The sequence below is a fragment of the Bombina bombina genome, chromosome 5 (genome assembly GCF_027579735.1).
Source record: "Bombina bombina isolate aBomBom1 chromosome 5, aBomBom1.pri, whole genome shotgun sequence".
In the NCBI taxonomy this organism is placed as follows: domain Eukaryota; kingdom Metazoa; phylum Chordata; class Amphibia; order Anura; family Bombinatoridae; genus Bombina; species Bombina bombina.
This window is the reverse complement of record NC_069503.1, coordinates 35,837,123-35,861,634: the sequence shown is the minus strand read 5'-3', so window position 1 is coordinate 35,861,634 and position 24,512 is coordinate 35,837,123. Positions and strand designations below refer to the sequence as shown.

The window sequence follows — 24,512 nt, the reverse complement described above, 5'->3', positions numbered from 1 at the left end:
CCAGTGCGTGGCGCAGGTCCGTACATCAATAATGACGTCACTTAATCTCGAGCATGATGCTTAGTTAAGGAAGCCCTGGCCCCTGCCTCTGTGCTAAACACCCCCTGCATCTGCCTTAGCATGGAGGACTCCTTGGCCATTCTTTCTTGCAAGGCACCACCACCAGCACCAGCACATCATTAGGAAAGGAAAAAAAAAACAGTGTCATGATTAATGAATGTTAAATTAATGTGGTGGTGTCACCTTTTGGAGGGTGTCAACCGGGTGCGGTCTGTACTCCCCTAGTGACGCCACTGGTCTGCTTATATGTTAGTAACTATCTACTAGTCTGTATCTATTTATATATCTGTCTATCTCTCTATGCCTATCTGTTTCCTATCCATCTGTTTATATGTCTGTATCTACTAATGTATATATATATATATATATATATATATATATATATGTCTTTATCCGTTTATCTGTTTATGTATATACCTTTCTGTCAGTCTGTCTACCAAACTGTATATATCTGACTATATCTAGCTATCGTTGTTATGTGTGTATTAAATTAAACATTATAACACTCAATCTTTTACTGGCAGACCAAAAAATGGTAAAATATATTTTAAGGCCACACCCTCAACCACGGCCATTTGCAAAGTGTCAGGAAATCGGCTGGGCAAAAGGTGGCAACCCTACTTTCTAAACATGTGAAAGGTTTCTTCCCTTGTGAATCCTTTCATGAATTTTCAGACTATCTATTCGTGTAAAACTTTTTCCACACTCTGTACATGTGAACGGCTTTTCTCCTGTGTGAATCCTTTCATGAGTTTTCAGAGAACTCTTTTCTGTAAAACTTTTTCCACACTCTGTACATGTGAAAGGATTTTCCCCTGTGTGAATCCTTTCATGCTTTTTCAGATCACTCTTTTCTGTAAAACTTTTTCCACACTCTGTACACGTGAAAGGCTTTTCTCCTGTGTGAATCCTTTCATGATTTTTAAGTTTACACTTTTCTGTAAAACATTTTCCACACTCTGTACATGTGAAAGGCTTTTCTCCTGTGTGAATCCTTTCATGAATTTTCAGACCAACTATTTGTGTAAAACTTCCTCCACACTCTGTACATGTGAAAGGCTTTTCTCCTGTGTGAATCCTTTTATGAGTTTTCAGATTACTCTTATGTGGAAAACTTTTTCCACACTCTGTACATGTGAAAGGCTTTTCTCCTGTGTGAATCCTTTCATGACTTTTCAGATGACTCTTTAGTATATAACTTTTTCCACACTCTGTACATGTGAAAGGCTTTTCTCCTGTGTGAATCCTCTCATGATATTTCAGGTCACTCTTTCGTGTAAAACATTTTCCACACTCTGTACATGTGAAAGGCTTTTCCCCTGTGTGACTCCTTTCATGAGTTTTCAGATGACTCTTTAGTGTAAAACTTTTTCCACACTCTGTACATGTGAAAGGATTTTCTCCTGTGTGACTCCTTTCATGAGTTTTCAGATTACTTTTTTCATTAAAACTTTTTCCACACTCTGTACATGTGAAAGGCTTTTCCCCTGTGTGAATCCTTTCATGATATTTCAGTTTAATTTTTTGTATAAAACTTTTTCCACACTCTGTACATGTGAAAGGCTTTTCCCCTGTGTGAATCCTTTCATGATATTTCAGTTTAATTTTTTGTATAAAACTTTTTCCACACTCTGTACATGTGAACGGCTTTTCTCCTGTGTGACTCCTTTCATGAGTTTTCAGCTTACTTTTTTCTGTAAAACTTATTCCACACTTTGTACATGTGAACGGCTTTTCTCCTGTGTGAATCCTTTCATGAGTTTTCAGACTATTTATTTGTGTAAAACTTTTTCCACACTCTGTACATGTGAAAGGTTTTTCCCCGGTGTGAATCCTTTCATGAGTTTTCAGAATATTTATTTGTGTAAAACTTTTTCCACACTCTGTACATGTGAAAGGTTTTTCCCCTGTGTGAATCCTTTCATGAGTTTTCAGACTACTCTTCTTTGTAAAACTTTTTCCACACTCTGTACATGTGAAAGGCTTTTCCCCTGTGTGAATCCTTTCATGCTTTTTCAGATCACTCTTCTCTGTAAAACTTTTTCCACACTCTGTACATGTGAAAGGCTTTTCCCCTGTGTGAATCCTTTCATGATTTTTAAGTTTACTCTTTTCTGTAAAACATTTTCCACACTCTGTACATGTGAAAGGCTTTTCTCCTGTGTGAATCCTTTCATGCTTTTTCAGATTACTCATATTTGTAAAACTTTTTCCACACTCTGTACATGTGAAAGGCTTTTCTCCTGTGTGAATCCTTTCATGCTTTTTCAGATCACTCTTCTCTGTAAAATGTTTTCCACACTCTGTACATGTGAAAGGCTTTTCCCCTGTGTGAATCCTTTCATGATTTTTAAGTTTACTCTTTTCTGTAAAACATTTTCCACACTCTGTACATGTGAAAGGCTTTTCTCCTGTGTGAATCCTTTCATGCTTTTTCAGATTACTCATATTTGTAAAACTTTTTCCACACTCTGTACATGTGAAAGGCTTTTCTCCTGTGTGAATCCTTTCATGAATTTTCAGCTCACTCTTTTGTGTAAAAAATTTGCCGCACTCAGTACAACTGTGTGGTTTGTGGTGTTCTAGTAGATGAGACTTCCATCTAAAGCTTTTCTCACATTCTGTAGATTTGAAAGGTTTCTCCTTTGTATGAATCATTTGGTTAGACTGTAGACTTTTCCCTTCTTTAATATATTTTGAAAACTCAGTACATATGTGTGGTTTATCTTCTGGGATAATCATTTCACTAGATAAGTCATAAATGTCCTCTTGTTTGATGACTAAATTACTCTCTGTACATAATGATTGCTTCCCAGTTCCTGCCAATTCATCATCATCTTTAAATATCTGCTGTGATATCCCCAATGTTTGTGAATAGTCATTAGTGTCTAAGATTTTTGGAGTTTGCGGTATCATTCTGATGCTTCCTGTAGTGAAGGATGGATATGAACTATTCACGTGTTTGTCTACATAAAAAAAATGTAATTAAGAAAAATAAGACTGTTTATTCTTTATAATATAATCCATCTCAATAAAAAAAAAAATGTTATACTAAAAAATGTCTTCCGTTTTATATTTTTAAATTTATTTACCTGTAAATCACAAATTAAAAAGGATGACATAGAATATAAACATTACTACATCATAGTAAACTTAATTACTGATGAAAACAAGCTATAGGGCCGCATTAAACAAGGTGCATGTGGAAAATGTTCTCAGCCAGGAAACAAGTACAACTGTATTCTGGGCAGGAGAGGTGGCATCCACCATCCTCATTTAACATTGCACAAGCAACTGCACATACAGCCCTGCCTGGCTCATGCTAAACCAGTTGGGTGAGAACATGATGTCTTAATCATCACAGACAAAGACTAATTATCAGTGTGAGATGTTTTGAGAGGGTGTGGTTGTTTGATTTATATAAACAGACAAAAACTGTTTTAGTTTAATAATACTCACTGTAAAATTAAACACAAATCAGGGGCGGTTCTGGGGTGGGGAACACTTGGGAAAAAGGTAGGCATAGGTGTAGTTATGGGTGTTCCATGAGCGAGGTCAGGGCAGGGGAAGATGGAGTTGCAGGTGTTCTGAGTAATGAACCAGGTCTGGGGGTGATGTTAGCCAGTTGTAGGACATGGTCTGTCTAAAAGGACAGCGGGGGGGTAGTATTTTTTACTCTCCTCCTCAGCCCAATGGGGGTTGCTCCTTCTTTATAATGGTCACTGACACAAATGTTATTAAAAGATGCAGATATAAATGTAATAGTTTATATTTATTTAATGAGTGATCTATTCTATTTTCCCAGTAATTAAAGTCAGCATAATATCTATTTACTCACCTAACACATATGAGTTCATGCTGATAACAGGCTCCAATGTCTGTGCTCAGGAAGAAGGTTCCCTTATTCACTCCAGTTACATCAATACCCGATATCTCTCAGTGCTCTGGCCGTGTCTGTAAAAAGTATATTAAATGGTTTAGACAGATAATAATAAATAATGGTTCTGATTAACTGTACGTATGGTATAATTAAATGCACACATAAACAATTCATGTGATACAGATCAGCTGTTTAGGTTATTACACATGTGCTATTGATTCAGCACAAGCATTTAGTACAGTTAGCTCTGTGAGTGTTATAATTGCCCCTTAAATATGAATCTTCCCAGATCTATACAACATAATGGTAGAAAATCTATTTAAGTGGGACCATATCACAACTTTACAAATATATTATAATCTTTGTTTTCTATCATTAATATGAAACAACATTTTCTCCTGAAACAAATGTTAAATATCAGTTGTTTAAATATAGGTTGAATTGGATACTGCAGTATTGGTATTGTACTTACTACTAATTCTCACTGTCAGACATTTTGTCATGTGCTCCACCCCCAGTCCTTTAACTTCTCTTGATCAATGCCGAGTTGCCTTAAATCACACTACATAGGGGTGTGGCAGAGAAAACACTTAAATGTTAATTTCAATTGTTTTCCTGGATAAAGTTAGGAAAATAAAGAATTTGTGTTTACATAGAGTGATAATATAATGAGATATGTTCTTTTGGCATATTCAGTCCATTTAAAAGAACCATAAAATATAGAATTTCAAAACCACAGATGAATAATAAAAATACAATGCAATAAAACTTACTATGAATTTTAAAAGAGCAGTAGATTGTTTTCTGATAAATGTAGTTCTGCACCTGTACCATGTGACAGCTATCAGCCAATAACAGACTCATATGTTAATATAATGTGATCTCCTTCATATGCTAAGTAGGAGCCGGAGCCTCAGGTCATTTAAAGGCTGTGTACAATTTAATAATGAAAATAAATTACAAACAGCAAACAGTTATTTTACATAAAAATAAAGCTAAAGGTGAAATTTCCCATACACTTTATACTATTTTACACACCGGTAAAACAAGTCATTAGAAACACATTAAAGGGACAGCAAAGTCACAATTACACTTTTATTATTCAAATTTAAACAACTTTCCAATTTCCTTCTATTATCAAATCTGCTTTATTCCCTTGGGGACCTTTGTGACAAAGCATATAATGCACTATGGTGCGCTAGCTGCTGATTAGTGGCACATACAAGCCTCTTGTCATTGGCTCATCTTATGTGCTCAGCTAGCTCCCAGTAGTGCATTGCAGCTGCTTCGATAAAGAATATCTAGAGAATGAAGCAAATATCACAATAGAAGTCAGTTGAAAAATTTACAGGACACTTTCCCTTTAAGTCTGTGATCATGTGACATAAACAGCAGCAGCTGAAGGTGCAGAATACACTTACTAAGGTCTTTACTAACAACAAGAATCAGTAACAGATCAGTGGGATAAACGTTCTGATGATAAACAGTGCAGCTAATAGAAAACATAATTTATGTAAGAACTTACCTGATAAACTAATTTCTTTCATATTGGCAAGAGCCCATGAGCTAGTGATGTATGGGATATACAATCCTACCAGGAGGGGCAAAGTTTCCCAAACCTCAAAATGCCTATAAATACACCCCTCACCACACCCACAATTCAGTTTAATGAATAGCCAAGTAGTGGGGTGATAAAATAAGGAGTAAAAAAGCATACAAAAAGAGGAACTAGAAATATAATTGTGCTTTTATACAAAAAATCATAACCACCATAAAAAGGGTGGGCCTCATGGACTCTTGCCAATATGAAAGAAATTAATTTTTCAGGTAAGTTCTTACATAAATTATGTTTTCTTTCATGTAATTGTCAAGAGTCCATGAGCTAGTGACGTATGGGATAGCAATACCACAAATGTGGAAGACCAAAGAAGAGTCACTAGAAATGGAAGGGATAAAATAAAAACAGCTATTTCCGCTGAAAAAAATAAATCCACAAAAAAAAATAAGTCTTTCTTATAAATTACAAGAAAAAAACTTAAATCGTAAGCAGAAGAATCAAACTGAGACAGCTGCCTGAAGAACTTTTCTACCAAAGACTGCTTCAGAAGAAGCAAATACATCAAAATGGTAAAATTTAGTAAATGTATGCAAAGAAGACCAAGTTGCTGCTTTGCAAATCTGATCAACTGAAGCTTCATTCTTAAAAGCCCAAGAAGTGGCGGCTGATCTAGTAGAATGAGCTGTAATTCTCTGAGGCGGAGACTGTCTCGCCTCCAAATAAGCCTTGTGAATCAAAAGCTTTAACGAAGATGCCAAAGAAATGGCAGAGGCTTTCTGATCTTTCTTATAAATTACAAGAAAAACACTTAAATCATAAGCAGAAGAATCAAACTGAGACAGCTGCCTAAAGAACTTTTCTACCAAAGACTGCTTCAGAAGAAGCAAATACATCAAAATGGTAAAATTTAGTAAATGTATGCAATGAAGACCAAGTTGCTGCTTTGCAAATCTGATCAACCAAAGCTTCATTCTTAAAAGCCCAAGAAGTGGCGGCTGATCTAGTAGAATGAGCTGTAATTCTCTGAGGCGGAGACTGCCCCGCCTCCAAATAAGCCTTGTGAATCAAAAGCTTTAACCAAGAAATGGCAGAGGCTTTCTGACCTTTCCTAGGACCAGAAAAAAAACAACAAATAGACTTGAAATCTTCCTGAAATCTTTAGTAGCTTCGACATATGTCAAAGCTCTTACAACATCAAAAGAATGTAATGATCTTTCAAGAGTATTCTTAGGATTAGGACACAAGGAAGGAACAACCATTTCCCTACTAATGTTGTTAAAATTCACAACCTTAGGAAGGAATTTAAACTAAGTCCACAAAACAGCTTTATCCTGATGGAAAATCAGAAAAGGAGACTCACAAGAGCAGACAATTCAGAAACTCTTCTAGCTGAAGAGATAGCCAAAAGAAACAAAACTTTCCAAGAAAGTAGTTTAATATCCAAAGAATGCATAGGCTCAAAAGGAGGAGCCTGCAAAGCCTTCAAAACCAAATTAAGGCTCCAAGGAGGAGAGATTGATTTAACAACAGGTTTGATACGAACTAAAGCCTGAACAAAACAGTGAATATCAGGAAGTTTAGCAATCTTTCTATGAAATAAAACAGAAAGAGCAGAGCTTTGTCCCTTCAAAGTACTTGCAGACAAACCTTTATCCAAACCATCCTGAAGGAACTGTAAAATTCTAGGAATTCTAAAACAATACCAAGAGAATTTATGAGAAAAACATCATGAAATATAGGTTTTCCAAACCCGATAATATATCTTCCTTGAAACAGACTTCGAGCATGTAGCATAGTATTAATCACTGAGTCAGAGAAACCTCTATGACTAAGCATTCAATTTCCATACCTTCAAATTTAGCGATTTTAGATCCCGATGGAAAAATGGCCCTTGAGACAGAAGGTCTGGCCTTAAAGGATGTGGCCATGGTTGGCAACTGGACATCCGGACAAGATCCGCATACCAAAACCTGTGAGGCCATGCTGGTGCTATCAGAAACACATGCGATTGTTCCATTATGATCTTGGAGATCCCATTTGGAAGAAGAACTAGAGGCGGAAAAATATAAGCAGGTTGATAAAACCAAGGAACTGGTAACGCATCCACCATCTCCGTCTGAGGATCCCTGTTTCGGGTAGACCCCACATCTGTACAATCAGATAAAATACATCTGGATGGAGAGACCACTCCCCTGGATGTAAAGACTGACGACTGAGATAATCCGCTTCCCAATTGTCTACACCTGGGATATGTATTGCAGAAATTAGACAGGAGTTGGATTCTACCCAAGAAAGTATCTGAGATACTTCTTTCATCGCTAAAGGACTGAGAGTCCCCCCTGATGATTGACATATGCCACAGTTGTGATATTGTCTGTCTGAAAACAAATGAATGATTCTCTCTTTAATAAAGGCCAAGTATGAAGAGCCCTGAAAATAGCACAGAGTTCTAAAAAGGAAAATTTATGCTTACCTGAGAAATGTATTTCTTTTACGATATGACCTCTGATCAGGAAGAGAAAGGAAAAGCCAAGGTGCAGAGGTGACTGAAGTTTAACAAAAATAAAGACCTGTCTTAGAAATGACAGGGTGGGCTGTGGACTTGTCATATCGTAAAAGAAATAAATGTATCAGGTAAGCATACATTTTCCTTTTCTTTTACAAGATATGACAACTCCACAGATTTCATCCTTACTTGTGGGATACAATACCAAAGCAATAGGACACGGATGAAAGGGAGGGACAAGACAGGAACCTAAATGGAAGGCACCACTGCTTGAAGAACCTTTCTCCCAAAAACAGCCTCAGACGAAGCAAAAGTATCAAATTTGGAAAATTTGGAAAAAGTGTGAAGAGGCGACCAAGTTGCAGCCTTGCAAATCTGTTCAACAGAAGCATCAAAATGCCCATGAGGAAGCCACAGTCCTAGAGGAATGAGCTGTAATTCTTTCAGGAGGCTGCTGTCCAGCAGTCTCATATGCAAAACGGATGATACACTTCAGCCAAAACGAAAGAGAGATAGCCGTATCTCTCTGACCCCTACGTTTCCCAGAAAAAATAACAAATAATGAAGATGAATGACGAAATTCCTTAGTCGCCTGCAAGTAAAACTTCAGGGCACGGACTACGTCCAAATTATGTAAAAGGCGCTCCTTCTTTGAAAAAGGATTAAGACACAATGAAGGAACAGCAATTTCCTGATTAATATTTTTGTTGGAAACAACCTTAGGAAAAAAAACAGGTTTGGTACACAACACTACCTTATCGGCATGAAAGATAAGGAGAATCACATTGTAATGCTGAAAGCTCAGAAACTCTGCGAGCAGAAGAAATAGCAACCAAAAATAACACTTTCCAAGATAACAACTTAATATCTATGGAATGCATAGGTTCAAACGGAACCCCTTGAAGGACATTAAGAACTAAATTCAAACTCCAAGGAGGAGCAATTGGTCTAAACACAGGCCTGATTTTAGTCAGAGCCTGACAAAAAGATTGAACATCCGGAACATCTGCCAGATGTTTGTGTAGCAAAATAGATAGAGCAGAAATCTGTCCTTTCAAGGAACTTGTTGACAACCCTTTCTCCAATCCTTCTTGGAGAAAGGACAAAATCTTAGGAATCCTAATCTTACTCAATGAGTAGCCCTTGGATTCGCACCAATAAGATATTTACGCCATATCTTATGGTAAATTAATCTAGTAACAGGCTTACGTGCCTGAATCAAAGTATCAATGACCGAATCAGAAAACCCTCGTTTAGAAATAATCATGCGTTCAATCTCCAAGCAGTCAGCTGTAGAGAAATTAGATTCGGATGATGGAAGGGTCTCTGAATGAGAAGATCCTGCCTCAATGGAAGTTTTCACGGTGGCAGGGAGGACATGTCCACCGGATCAGTATACCAAGTCCTGCGAGGCCACGCAGGAGCGATGAGAACCACTGAAACCCTCTCCTGTTTGATCTGAGCAATCACCCGGGGAAGGAGGGCAAACGGTGGAAACACCTAAGCTAGGTTGAACGAACAAGGCACTGCCAAGGCATCTATCAGTTCGGCCTGAGGATCCCTGGACTTGGATCCGTATCTCGGGAGCTTGGCATTCTGACGAGATGCCATGAGGTCCAGCTCCGGCCTGCCCCATCTGAGAATCAGGGTGGCAAAGACCACCAGATGGAGTTCCCATTCCTCCGGATAAAACGTCTGTCTGCTCAAAAAATCTGCTTCCCAGTTGTCCACTCCTGGGATGTAGATTACTGACATATAACAAGAGTGAGCCTCCACCCACCAAATTATCTTGGATACTTCTGTCATCGCTAAGGAACTTCTTGTTCCTCCTTGATGATTGATGTAAGCCACAGTCATGATGTTGTCTGACTGAAATCGGCTGAATTTGGCCTAAGTCAACTGAGGCCAAGCCTAAAAAGCATTGAATATCGCCCTCAACTCCAGAATATTGATTGGAAGTAGACTCTGACCGAGTCCACACACCCTGAGCCTTCAGGGAATTCCAGGCTGCACCCCATCCTAGTAGACTGGCGTCCGATGTCACTATTGCCCATGAGGGTCTGTGGAAGTACGTTCCTTGGGACAGATGAACCTGCGACAACCACCAAAGAAAAAAGACTCTTGTCTCCTGATCTAGATCTATCTGAGGAGACAAATTTGCATAATCTCCATTCCACTGTCTGAGCATGCTCAGTTGTAGAAGCCCGAGATGAAAACGAGCAATTGGAATGATGTCCATTGCCGCCACCATCAATCCAATTACCTCCATGCACTGAGCCACTGATGGCCGAGGATTGGACTGAAGGGATCGGCATGTGTTCAGAATCTTCAACTTTCTGACTTCCATCAAGAAGATTTTCATGGATATAGAATCTATTAGATTTCCTAGGAAAGGGACCCGTGTCTGAGGAATCAGTGAACTCTTTTCTAGATTCCCCTTCCACCCGTGAGTCCTTGGAAAGGATAGTACCAAGTCGGTATGAGACCTTGTCAACTGATAAGATGATGCCTGGATCAGAATATCATCCAGATAAGGCAATGCCCCACAGCCTGAGAACTGCCAGCAGAGACCCTAGGACCTTCGTGAAGACCCTGGGTGCCGTGGCCAGCTCGAAAGGAAGGGCCACGGACTGAAAATGTTTGTCCAGAAAGGCAAACCTCAGGAACTGGTGATGATCTCTGTGGATAGGAATATGAAGATATGCATCCTTTAAGTCCACTGTAGTCATATATTGACCCTCCTGGATCAATGGAAGAATTGTCCGAATAGTCTCCATCTTGAAGGATGGAACTCTGAGAAACTTGTTTAGACTCTTGAGATCTAAAATGGGTCGGAACGTTCCCTCTTCCCTAAAAAATTTTTAGTAAAACCCCTGCCCATGTTCCTCTATTGGAATGGGACCAATTACTCCCATAGTGGAGAGGTCTGTTACACAACATTAAAACACCTCTCATTTAATCTTGTCTACAGACAATCGAGAAAGAAGAAACCTTCCCCTTGGGAAGGAATTTTGAACTCCAGCTTATACCCATGAGACACGATTTCTAGTGTCCAGGGATCCTGAACGTCTCTTATCCAAGCCTGGACAAAGAGAGAAAATCTGCCCTCTACTAGCAGCAGCAGGTTTCTTGGGTTATTTACCCTTGTTCCAAGTCTGGTTTGATCTCCAGGTGGACTTGGCATGAGAAATGTTGACCCTGATCTCTTTCCAGTCAGGCCTGAACAGGGTCTTTCCCTTGCAAGGAATAGCCAAAAGGCTTAGATTTAGATGACACATCCGCAGACCAAGACTGCAACCCTAAGGGTCTGTGCGCTAAGATGGAAAAACCTGAACTCTTAGCTGCCACTTTGGTAATCTGCAGAGAAGCATCCATAAAAATTAGCCAATTTAATAGCTTTAACTCTGTCCTGTATCTCTCCAAAGAAGTCGTAGACAGAAGAGATTCTTCCAGGGCATCAAACCCATAAGCAGCCACAGTCGTAATCATGACAATGCAGGCCGCCAGTTGCAAAGACAACTGAAGAACATAAAATCTTCTTAAGGAGACCCTCTAATTTCCCTAGGGTCCTGGAAGGCACAACTACCCCCAAAAGGGATAGTAGTTTGTTTAGCCAAGGCGGAAAGACCTCCTATTACCTTAGGAACCGTCCGCCAAGAATCCCTGATAGCATCCGCTATAGAATACATCTCCCTGAAAACGGGAGAAGGAAGGAAAAGTTTAAAAACAGCTAAGCTAACCATTAGTCTACTATAGCTGGCCGTTTTTTTTTTGTTTTTTTTTTATCTTAAGTACAAAGCTGCATTTTTACGCAACAAACAGCTGAAATGTATCAAGAAAAGGAACCCCACAAACCACAGTACTGTCTCTTTAAATACAAAAAGAACAGTATTTTTATGCACCCTTGTGTCATTCAAATTCATAAGGGATAAAGCAACACAACCATATTATCAAATAAGAATGCTACAGTCACTTCAAATGTGTAGAGATACCTCACATTAGTACTATTGACAGTAGGTAGGGCCAAAGATGGCGCAGGGTCTCTTATAACACCTATAGTTTAATAAAAACCGGGGGGTACTGTACCTTTAAATCTCAAACCAAGTTTCATTGTTACAACATGAATGTAATAGTTGTTTTCTATGCATCTTTGAACTTAGTCAATTGGCGTCAGTTAACTTAAGACTGCGCACCACCCAAACTTTTACTCGCATGTATCTTAACATGAAGAGACACTTCCCAGGGAGCCCATGTGAATACCTAACATTTCCCAACTAGAGCAAAAAAACATAATTTATGTAAGAACTTACCTGATAAATTCATTTCTTTCATATTAGCAAGAGTCCATGAGCTAGTGACGTATGGGATATACATTCCTACCAGGAGGGGCAAAGTTTCCCAAACCTTAAAATGCCTATAAATACACCCCTCACCACACCCACAATTCAGTTTAACGAATAGCCAAGAAGTGGGGTGATAAGAAAAAAGTGCGAAAGCATATAAAATAAGGAATTGGAATAATTGTGCTTTATACAAAAAAATCATAACCACCACAAAAAAGGGCGGGCCTCATGGACTCTTGCTAATATGAAAGAAATGAATTTATCAGGTAAGTTCTTACATAAATTATGTTTTCTTTCATGTAATTAGCAAGAGTCCATGAGCTAGTGACGTATGGGATAATGACTACCCAAGATGTGGATCTTTCCACACAAGAGTCACTAGAGAGGGAGGGATAAAATAAAGACAGCCAATTCCTGCTGAAAATAATCCACACCCAAAATAAAGTTTAATGAAAAACATAAGCAGAAGATTCAAACTGAAACCGCTGCCTGAAGTACTTTTCTACCAAAAACTGCTTCAGAAGAAGAAAATACAACAAAATGGTAGAATTTGGTAAAAGTATGCAAAGAGGACCAAGTTGCCGCTTTGCAAATCTGATCAACCGAAGCTTCATTCCTAAACGCCCAGGAAGTAGAAACTGACCTAGTAGAATGAGCTGTAATCCTATGAGGCGGAGTCTTACCCGACTCAACATAGGCAAGATGAAATAAAGATTTCAACCAAGATGCCAAAGAAATGGCAGAAGTTTTCTGGCCTTTCTAAAACCGGAAAAGATAACAAATAAACTAGAAGTCTTTCGGAAAGACTTAGTAGCTTCAACATAATATTTCAAAGCTCTAATAACATCCAAAGAATGCAACGATTTCTCCTTAGAATTCTTAGGATTAGGACATAATGAAGGAACCACAATGTCTCTACTAATGTTGTTGGAATTCACAACTTAGGTAAAAATTCAAAAGAAGTTCGCAACACCGCCTTATCCTGATGAAAAATCAGAAAAGGAGACTCACAAGAAAGAGCAGATAATTCAGAAACTCTTCTGGCAGAAGAGATGGCCAAAAGGAACAAAACTTTCCAAGAAAGTAATTTAATGTCCAATGAATGCATAGGCTCAAATGGAGGAGCTTGAAGAGCCCCCAGAACCAAATTCAAACTCCAAGGAGGAGAAATTGACTTAATGACAGGCTTTATACGAACCAAAGCTTGTACAAAACAATGAATATCAGGAAGAATAGCAATCTTTCTGTGAAAAAGAACAGAAAGAGCAGAGATTTGACCTTTCAAGGAACTTGCGGACAAACCCTTATCTAAACCATCCTGAAGAAACGGTAATATTCTCGGTATTCTAAAAGAATGCCAAGAAAAATGATGAGAAAGAAACCAAGAAATATAAGTCTTCCAGACTCTATAATATATCTCTCTGGATACAGATTTACGAGCCTGTAACATAGTATTAATCACAGAGTCAGAGAAACCTCTTTGACCAAGAATCAAGCGTTCAATCTCCATACCTTTAAATTTAAGGATTTCAGATCCTGATGGAAAAAAGGACCTTGAGACAAAAGGTCTGGTCTTAACGGAAGAGTCCACGGTTGGCAAGAGGCCATCCGGACAAGATCCGCATACCAAAATCTGTGAGGCCATGCCGGAGCTACCAGCAGAACAAACGAGCATTCCTTCAGAATCTTGGAGATTACTCTTGGAAGAAGAACTAGAGGCGGAAAGATATAGGCAGGATGATACTTCCAAGAAAGTGATAATGCATCCACTGCCTCCGCCTGAGGATCCCGGGATCTGGACAGATACCTAGGAAGTTTCTTGTTTAGATGAGAAGCCATCAGATCTATTTCTGGAAGTTCCCACATTTGAACAATCCGAAGAAATACCTCTGGGTGAAGAGACCATTCGCCCGGATGCAACGTTTGGCGACTGAGATAATCCGCTTTCCAATTGTCCATACCTGGGATATGAACCGCAGAGATTAGACAGGAGCTGGATTCCGCCCAAACCAAAATTCGAGATACTTCTTTCATAGCCAGAGGACTGTGAGTCCCTCCTTGATGATTGATGTATGCCACAGTTGTGACATTGTCTATCTGAAAACAAATGAACAACTCTCTCTTCAGAAGAGGCCAAGACTGAAGAGCTCTGAAAATTGCACGGAGTTCCAAAATATTGATCGGAAATCTCACCTCCTGAGATTCCCAAACCCCTTGTGCCGTCAGATACCCCCACACAGCTCCCCAACCTGTAAGACTTGCATCTGTTGAGATTATAGTCCAGGTCGGAAGAACAAAGAAGCCCCCTGAACTAAACGATGGTGATCTGTCCACCATGTCAGAGAGTGTCGTAAAATCGGTTTAAAGATATTAATTGAGATATCTTTGAGTAATCCCTGCACCATTGGTTCAGCATACAGAGCTGAAGAGGTCGCATGTGAAAACGAGCAAAGGAGATCGCATCTGATGCGGCAGTCCTAAGACCCAACATTTCCATGCATAAGGCTACCAAAGGGAATGATTGTGACTGAAGGTTTTGACAAGCTGATATCAATGTTAAACTTCTCTTGTCTGACAAGGACAGAGTCATAGACACTGAATTTATCTAGAAACCTAAAAAGGTTACCCTTGTCTGAGGAATCAATGAACTGATTGGTAAATTGATCCTCCAACCATGAACTTGAAGAAACAACACAAGTCGATTCGTATGAGATTCTTCGAAAATGAGAAGACTGAGCAAGTACCAAGATATCGTCCAAATAAGGAAATACCAAAACCCTATTCTCTGATTACAGAAAGAAGGGCACCGAGAACCTTTGAAAAAAATTCTTGGAACTGAGGCTAGGCCAAACGGTAGAGCCACAAAACTGGTAATGCTTGTCTAAAAAGAGAATCTCAGACACTAAAAGTGATCTGGATGAATCGGAATATGCAGATACACATCCTGTAAATCTATTGTAGACATATAATGCCCTTGCTAAACAAAAGGCAGGATAGTCCTACAGTAACCATCTTGAATGTTGGTATCCTAACATAACGATTCAATAATGATAGATCCAGAACTGGTCTGAAGGAATTGACCTTCTTTGGTACAATGAAGAGATAAAATAAAACCCCAGCCCCTGTTCCAGAACTGGAACTGGCATAAATACTCCAGCCAACTCTAGATCTGAAACACATTTCAGAAATGCTGAGCCTTTGCTGTGTTAACTGGGACACGGGAAAGAAAAGAATCTCTTAGCAGGAGGCCTTAACTTGAAGCCAATTCTGTACCTTTCTGAAACAATGTTTCTGAAACCAGAGATTAAGAACGGAATTGATCCAAATTTCTTTGAAGAAAACGTAATCTGCCCCATACCAGCTGAGCTGGAATAAGGGCCGCACCTTCATAGGTACTTAGGAGCTGGCTATAGGTTTCTATAAGGCTTGGATATATTCCAAACTGGAAATAGTTTCCAAACTGATACCGCTCCTGAGGATGAAGGATCAGGCTTTTGTTCCTTGTTGTGAGGAAAGGAACGAAAATGATTATTTACCCTGGAAAGAAAGGGAAAGCAAAGTTGACTTAGAAGACATGTCAGCATTCCAAGTTTAATCCATAAAGCTTTTCTAGCTAAAATAGCTAGAGACATATACCTGACATCAACTCTAATGATATCAAAAGATGGTATCACCAATAAAATTATTAGCATGTTATAGAATAATAATAATGCTATAAAATTATGATCTGTTACTTGTTGCGCTAAAGCTTCTAACCAAAAAGTTGAAGCTGCAGCAACATCCGCTAAAAATATAGCAGGTCTAAGAAGATTACCTGAACATAAGTAAGCTTTTCTTAGAAAGGATTCAATTTTCCTATCTAAAGGATCCTTAAATGAAGTACTATCTGCCATAGGAATAGTAGTACATTAGCAGGAGTAGAGACAGCCCCATAACCTTTGGGATTTTTGTCCCAAAAAACTCTAATCTGTCAGATGGCACAGGATATAATTTGCTTAAACGTCTAGAAGGAGTAAATAAATTACCCAAATTATTCCATTCCCTGGAAATTACTTCAGAAATAGCATCAGGGAGATAAAACACTTCTGGAATAACTACAGGAGATTTAAAAACCTTATTTAAACGTTTACATTTAGTATCAAGAGGACCAGAATACTCTATTTCTAATGCAAATAACACTTCTTTAAGTAAAGAACGAATAAATTCCATCTTGAACAAATACAAAGATTTATCAGCATCAACCTCTGAGACAGAAACCTCTGAACCAGAAGAACCATTATCAGTATCAGAATGATGATGTTCATTTAAAAATTCATCTGAAAAAAAGAGAAGTTTTAAAAGACTTTTATGTATACTAGAAGGAGAAATAACAGACATAGCCTTCTTAATGGATTTAAAAAATAAAATCTCTTATGTTATCAGGAACACTCTGAAAATTAGATGTTGACGGAACAGCAACAGGTAATGTAACAGTACTAAAGGAAATTTTATCTGCATTAATAAGTTTGACATGACATGCAATACAAATAACAGCTGGAGAAACAGATACCAAAAGTTTATAGCAGATACACTTAGCTTGGTAGCTCCAGCACTGTGCAGTGATTTTCCTGTAGTATCTTCTGACTCAGTTGCAACGTGGAACATCTTGCAATATGTAAAAGAAAAAAACAACATATAAAGCAAAATTGATCAAATTCCTTAAATGACAGTTTCAGGAATGGGAAAAAAATGCCAGTGAACAAGCTTCTAGCAACCAGAAGCAATAAATAATGAGACTTAAATAATGTGGAGACAAAAATGACGCCCATATTTTTTAGCGCCAAAAAAGACGCCCACATTATTTGGCGCCTAAATGCTTTTGGCGCCAAAAATGACGCCACATCCGGAACGCCGACATTTTTGACGCAAAAAAAACGTCAAAAAATGACGCAACTTCCGGCGACACGTATGACGCCGGAAACAGAAAAAAAAATTTGCGCCAAAAAAGTCCGCGCCAAGAATGACGCAATAAAATGAAGCATTTTCTGCCCCCGCGAGCCTAACAGCCCACAGGGAAAAAGTCAAATTTTTAAAGGTAAGAAAAAATGATTGAAACAAATGCGTTTATCCCAAATATGAAACTGACTGTCTGAAAATAAGGAATGTTGAACATCCTGAGTCAAGGCAAATAAATGTTTGAATACATATATTTAGAACTTTATATAAAAGTGCCCAACCATAGCTTAGAGTGTCACAGAAAATAAGATTTACTTACCCCAGGACACTCATCTACATGTTTGTAGAAAGCCAAACCAGTACTGAAACGAGAATCAGCAGAGGTAATGGTATATATAAGAGTATATCGTCGATCTGAAAAGGGAGGTAAGAGATGAATCTCTACGACCGATAACAGAGAACCTATGAAATAGACCCCGTAGAAGGAGATCACTGCATTCAAATAGGCAATACTCTCCTCACATCCCTCTGACATTCACTGCACGCTGAGAGGAAAACCGGGCTCCAACTTGCTGCGGAGCGCATATCAACGTACTTCACCACCTCCATCGGAGGCAAAGTTTGTAAAACTGAATTGTGGGTGTGGTGAGGGGTGTATTTATAGGCATTTTAAGGTTTGGGAAACTTTGCCCCTCCTGGTAGGAATGTATATCCCATACGTCACTAGCTCATGGACTCTTGCTAATTACATGAAAGAAAAGGGCGCGCAACTGTCTTCAGAGGGACCTAGCGTAGCCTAGCCCCGCCCATCATGGGCGTATCAGGTCAGAACTCCCAAGCGGGAAATGTAAGGCAAAAAAAGGAAATTTATGCTTACCTGATAAATTGATTTCTTCTATGATACGACGAGTCCACGGATTCATCCTTATATTATCCTCCTGCTAACAGGAAGTGGCAAAGAGCACCACAGCAGAGCTGTCTATATAGCTCCTCCCTTGACTCCACCCCCAGTCATTCGACTGAAGGTATAGGAAGAGAAAGGAGAAACTAAAAGGTGCAGAGGTGACTGAAGTTTTTATAAAAAATAAAATAAATTCTGTATTAAAAAGACAGGGCGGGCCGTGGACTCGTCGTATCGTAGAAGAAATCAAGATACGACGAGTCCACGGATTCATCCTTACTTGTGGGATACAATACCAAAGCAACAGGACACGGATGAAAGGGAGGGACAAGACAGGAACCTAAACGGAAGGCACCACTGCTTGAAGAACCTGTCTCCCAAAAATAACCTCAGAAGAAGCAAAAGTATCAAATTTGGAAAATTTGGAAAAAGTATGAAGGGAGGACCAAGTCGCAGCCTTACAAATCTGATCAACAGAAGCATCGTTTTAAAAGCCCATGTGGAAGCCACAGCTCTAGTGGAATGAGCCGTAATTTTTTCAGGAGGCTGCTGTCCAGCAGTCTCGTATGCCAGGCGGATGATGCTTTTCAGCCAAAAAGAGAGAGAGGTAGCCGTAGCTTTTTGACCCTTACGCTTTCCAGAATAAACAACAAAGAGAGAAAATGTTTGACGGAAATCCTTGGTCGCTTGTAAGTAAAACTTCAAAGCACGAACCACGTCCAAGTTATGTAACAGATGTTCCTTCTTAGAAGAAGGATTAGGACACAAGGAAGGAACCACAATTTCCTGATTAATATTCTTATTTGAAACAACCTTAGGAAGGAATCCAGGTTTAGTACACAAAACCATATAATGCCATATATAAGATAAGGTGAATTACATTGTAATGCAGAAAGCTCAGAAACTCTTCGAGCAGAAGAGATAGCAACTAAAAACAAAACTTTCCAAGATAACAACTTAATATCTATGGAATACATGGGTTCAAATGGAACCCCTTGAAGAACATTAAGAACTAAATTCAAACTCCATGGCAGAGCAATAGGTTTAAACACAGGCTTGATTCTGATTCAAGCCTGACAAAAAGACTGAACGTCTGGGACATCCGCCAGATGCTTGTGTAGTAAAATCGACAAAGCCGAAATTTGTCCCTTTAAGGAACTAGCTGATAATCCCTTCTCCAATCCTTCTTGGAGAAAGGACAAAATCCTAGGAATCCTAACCCTACTCCATGAGTAGTCCTTGGATTCGCACCAATAAAGATATTTACGCCATATCTTATGGTAAATTTTTCTCGTGACAGGCTTGCGAGCCTGAATCAAAGTATTAATGACCGACTCAGAGAATCCCCGCTTAGATAAAATCAAGCGTTCAATCTCCAGACAGTCAGCTGCAGAGAATTTAGATTTGGATGTTGGAACGGACTTGAATGAGAAGGTCCTGCCTCAATGGTAGTTTCCACGGAGGTAGAGACGACATGTCCACTAGATCTGCATACCAAGTCCTGCGTGGCCACGCAGGCACTATTAGAATTACTGAAGCTCTCTCCTGTTTGATTCTTGCAATTACACAAGGCAGGATAGGAAAAGGTAGAAACACATAAGCCAGGTTGAACGACCAAGGTACTGCTAGAGCATCTATCAGTACAGCCTGGAGATCCCTTGACCTGGACCCGTAACGTGGAAGCTTGGCATTCTGTCGAGATGCCATTAGATCCAATTCCGATGTGCCCCACTGTTGAATCAATGATGCAAACACCTCTGGATGGAGTTCCCACTCTTCCGGATGAAAAGTCTGACGACTTAGAAAATCCACTTCCCAGTTCTACACTCCTGTGATATAGATTGCTGATAGATGGCAAGAGTGATTCTCCACCCATCGGATTATCTTTGATACCTCTATCATCGCTAGAGAACTCCTTGTTCCCCCCTGATGATTGATATATGCTACAGTCATGATATTGTCCGACTGAAATCTTATGAATTTGGCCAGCGCCAACTGAGGCCACGCCTGAAGCGCTTTGAATATTGCCCTCAGTTCCAGAATATTGATTGGTAATTGAGACTCCATCAGAGTCCAAGTCTCCTGAGCCTTCAGGGAATTCCAGACTGCATCCCAGCTCAAGAGGCCGGCGTCCATTGTCACTATAAACCATGATGGCCTGCAGAAGCAAATTCCCTGGGACAGATGATCCTGAGATAACCACCAAAGAAGAGAGTCTCTGGTCTCTTGATCCAGATTTATCTGAGGAGATAAATTCGCACAATCCCCATTCCACTGTCTGAGCATGCACAGCTGCAGTGGCCTGAGATGAAAGCGAGCAAACAGGACGATGTCCATTGCTGCTACAATCAATCCAATGACCTCCATACACTGAGCCACTGATGGCCGAGGAATGGACTGAAGAACTCGGCAAGTATTTAGAATCTTTGATTTTCTGACCTCCATCAGAAATATTTTCATGTCTATCGAGTCTATCAGAGTTCCCAAGAATGGAACTCTTGTTTGTGGAACAAGTGAACTCTTTTCTACATTCACTTTCCAACCGTGAGTTCTTAGAAAAGACAACACAATGTCCGTGTGAAATTTGGTCAGATGATAACTTGACGCCTGAATCAAGATAGGGTGCCACTGCTATGCCCGCAGCCTGAGAAACGCTAGAAGGGACCCTAGCACTTTTGTGAAGATTCTGGGAGCTGTGGCCAACCCGAAGGGAAGTGCCACGAACTGATAATGCTTGTCCAGAAAGGCAAACCTTAGAAACTGATGATGATCCTTGTGGATAGGAATGTGAAGGTACGCATCCTTTAAGTCCACAGTGGTCATGAATTGACCCTCCTGGATCATTGGTAAGATTGTTCGTATAGTCTCCATCTTGAACGATGGGACTCTGAGAAATTTGTTTAGACATTTTAGATCTAAAATAGGTCTGAAAGTTCCCTCTTTTTTGGGAACCACGAAAAGGTTTGAGTAAAACCCCTGTCCCTGTTTTGGAACTGGACAAATTACTCCCATTGTATAGAGGTCTTCTACACAATGTAAGAACGCCTCTCTTTTTGTCTGGTCTACAGACAAACGTGAAAGATGAAATCTTCCTCTTGGGAGAATTCCAAATGATACCACTGGGTCACAATTTCCAATGCCCAGGGATCCTGAACATCCCTTGCCCAAGCCTGAGCAAAGAAAGAAAGTCTGCCCCCTACTAGATCCGGTCCCGGATCGGGGGCTGCCCCTTCATGCTATCTTGGTAGTAGCAGCTGGCTTCTTGGCTTGTTTACCCTTATTCCAGGTCTGGTTAGGTCTCCAGACCGACTTGGATTGAGCAAAATTCCCTTCCTGTTTAGTAGAGGAAGGGGAAGCAGATGGTACTCCTTTGAAATGTCAAAAGGAACGAAAATTATTTTGTTTACCCCTCATCTTGAGAGGTTTGTCTTGAGGTAGGGCGTGACCTTTACCTCCAGTAATGTCGGAAATGATTTCCTTCAATTCAGGGCCGAATAGGGTCTTACCCTTGAATGGAATAGCTAAAAGTTTAGATTTTGATGATACATCAGCAGATAAATAAGTAATTAATCCTCCTGCGCTAAGGCCAGAAAAACTCTGATACTAAGCTAAATCCGTTGGGGTGGTTTAAAAAAAATATATAAAAAGATATTTAAAATATTTTAAAAAACGAGTTAGTTCTAAAAATCAATTTAATATGGTTGTTTAAAAAACAATTTAATTCTATTAAAATCAGTTATTTGTATAGACAGACATAAAAAGACATTTCATAAAATCACTGTGTGGTTTGCATGAAATTCATAAAAAGGAGACAGAAATAGTACATAAAGGGTGTTAGTGCAAAGAGTGAATTAGCATAGAAATATAATGAGGCAAAAAAAAAATAATTAATATAAGCAAAATGGTAAACCACACATAGAGAGATTAGGATAATAATTGCTTATCCTAATCTCTCTATGTGTGTTTTACCATTTTGCTTATATTAATTTTTTTTTAGAACTAACTCGTTTTAGAACTATTTTTTTTAAACCACCCCAACGGATTTATCTTAGTATCAGAGTTTCTCTGGCCTTAGCGCGGGAGGATTAACTACTTATTTATTTACTCTTCATCAATACTTTTCTGGGGATTATTGTCATCATCCTGTTTTTTGTGGGTGTGGTATCTCCACCTCTGCCTTCAGCGCTCTCTCACTCTTCTCTTTGATACATCAGCAGACCACGATTTCAACCATAGCGCTCTGCGCGCCAAAATGGCAAAGCCTGCATTTTTTGCCGCTAATTTAGCAATCTGAAAAGCAGCATCTGTAATAAAAGAATTAGCTAGCTTGAGAGCTTTAATTCTGTCCAAAATGTCCTCTAAGGGCGTCTCTACCTTCAGAGACTCCTCAAGGGCGTCAAACCAGAAAGCCACCGCCGTAGTTACTGGAACAATGCAGGCAGTAGGCTGTAACAAGAAACCTTGGTGAATAAATCATTTCTTTAGAAGACCCTCTAACTTTTATCCATAGGGTCTTTGAAAGCACAACTGTCCTCAATAGGTATAGTTGTACATTTAGCTAGAGTAAATATTGCTCCCTTCACCTTAGGGACCGTTTGCCAAGAGTCCCTGATGGTGTCTGATATAGGAAACATTTTCTTAAAATTAGGAGGGGGAGAGAACGGTATACCTGGTAAATCCCATTCCTTTTTAACAATTTCCGAAATTCTTTTGGGAACCGGAAACACATCAGTGTAAGTAGGTACTTCTAGATATTTATCCATCTTACACAATTTTTCTGGGGGAATTGTAATAGGTTCACAATCATCCAGAGTCGCTAGGACCTCCCTAAGCAACAGGCGAAGGTGTTCAAGTTTAAATTTAAAGGATGCTAAGTCCGAATCAGTCTGAGGTAACACATTCCCTGATTCTGAAAGTTCTCCCTCATACAATAATTCCGTGACCCCCAATTCAGAGCACTGTGAGGGTACATCGGAAATTGCTAATAAAGCATCAGAGGATTCAGTATTTACATTATTACCTGGCCTACTGCGTTTACCTTGCAAACCTTGCAGTTTAGATAATACCTCAGTGAGGGTAGTTGACATAACTGCAGCCATATCTTGCAAAGAATTAGATGCACTAGAGGTACTAGGTGTTGCTTGTGTGGGTGTTAAAGGTTGTGACACTTGGGGAGAATTGGATGGCATATCCTGATTCTCTTCAGACTGAAAATCATCCTTAGACACACTTTCATTTCCTAAAATATGTTCTTTACAGTGTAAGGCTCTATCCACAAGGGAAAATGCTGAAGGAAACCCAGCAACTGGGAGCCCCAGGGAGAACAGGCCCAAACTCCCAACTGTTTAGATAAACAGTACCTGCAAACTTAACACCAAATCTGAATAACAACCCAAACTACAGGGCATACTAAATGCGATATCCAGATCACCTGGAGAACGAGAAAAACTCGCAAGTCCCGACCTAAGCAAGAGACCACCAAAGTCCCACTCTCCAAGGAGCCATGGCAGTAAAAAGTCGTGCAATGATGCAAGAGCTTCTAGACTCACCAACAGCCTCAGGACAATAAGGCAAGGGGATACCTCGAGGTCAAAACCACTCGAGCAAAGGCTGGTCTCCACATCACCTCCGCACAAGCGGATGAACACAGGGAGAAGGGCGCGAAGCATCCCCAGTTCTGGGAGGAACCCCAAACAAGCCCAAGGAGACTACGCCCAGTGTCCCCAACAGGGAACAAACATCTCCAAGGCCCCTAAAAGGGAGGCCTAACATGGAGATCACAGAGGGAAATAAAAAAACTCTCATAAAAACAGCTAGACAGTACACAGTCGATGTGCAATGGCTGCAGCTGGTTATAATCTGCAACCCAACCGCTGCAAGGCCACCAAACTACCCTTTAACTTACTAGCTGCTGAGGACCAGTCCAAGGACATTCCTCGAGTCTCAAGAGAAAAAAGGCCAAACTGCCACACAGCGGGAAGAAGGCGCTAAGCCCTCCAACTCTCCACAATGTGGGAGAAAAACACTAGGATCCAGTAATATCAAATGCCATAGAATGACACAGCAGAGAATCCACTGACCCAGTCATCCAAATCGAAGGCTAGAAGGACTGAGACAATCTTTCTTGCCTTGTAGACCCAAAGGTCCTCTAGAATGCTTAGTTGAATGAAAAAGAAAAAAGATAACATGAGCACTCAGCACCTTGACCGGACCCGCCAATCAGAACGGCGCCACCTGTCTGAACAGCCACAAGACAGAACAGAACCCAACAGGACCAGCCTGCATACGGGTCCCAAGCGTCAGGCCGTATAAATCCTCCATCAGAGGGG

At 39.9% G+C, this 24,512-nt stretch overlaps 1 protein-coding gene across 1 annotated transcript in view; it reads right to left on the bottom strand.

Moving 5' to 3' along the window:
• Positions 1-572: 572 nt before the first annotated feature.
• The window catches only part of LOC128661262 (uncharacterized), a 279,582-nt gene continuing 255,642 nt past the window's right edge, over positions 573-24,512 (bottom strand). Inside the window, exon 7 of the mRNA XM_053715535.1 lies at positions 573-3,033. Coding sequence (XP_053571510.1) covers positions 685-3,033 — 2,349 coding nt within the window. The 3' untranslated portion in view covers positions 573-684. The remainder of the gene's footprint in view (positions 3,034-24,512) is intronic.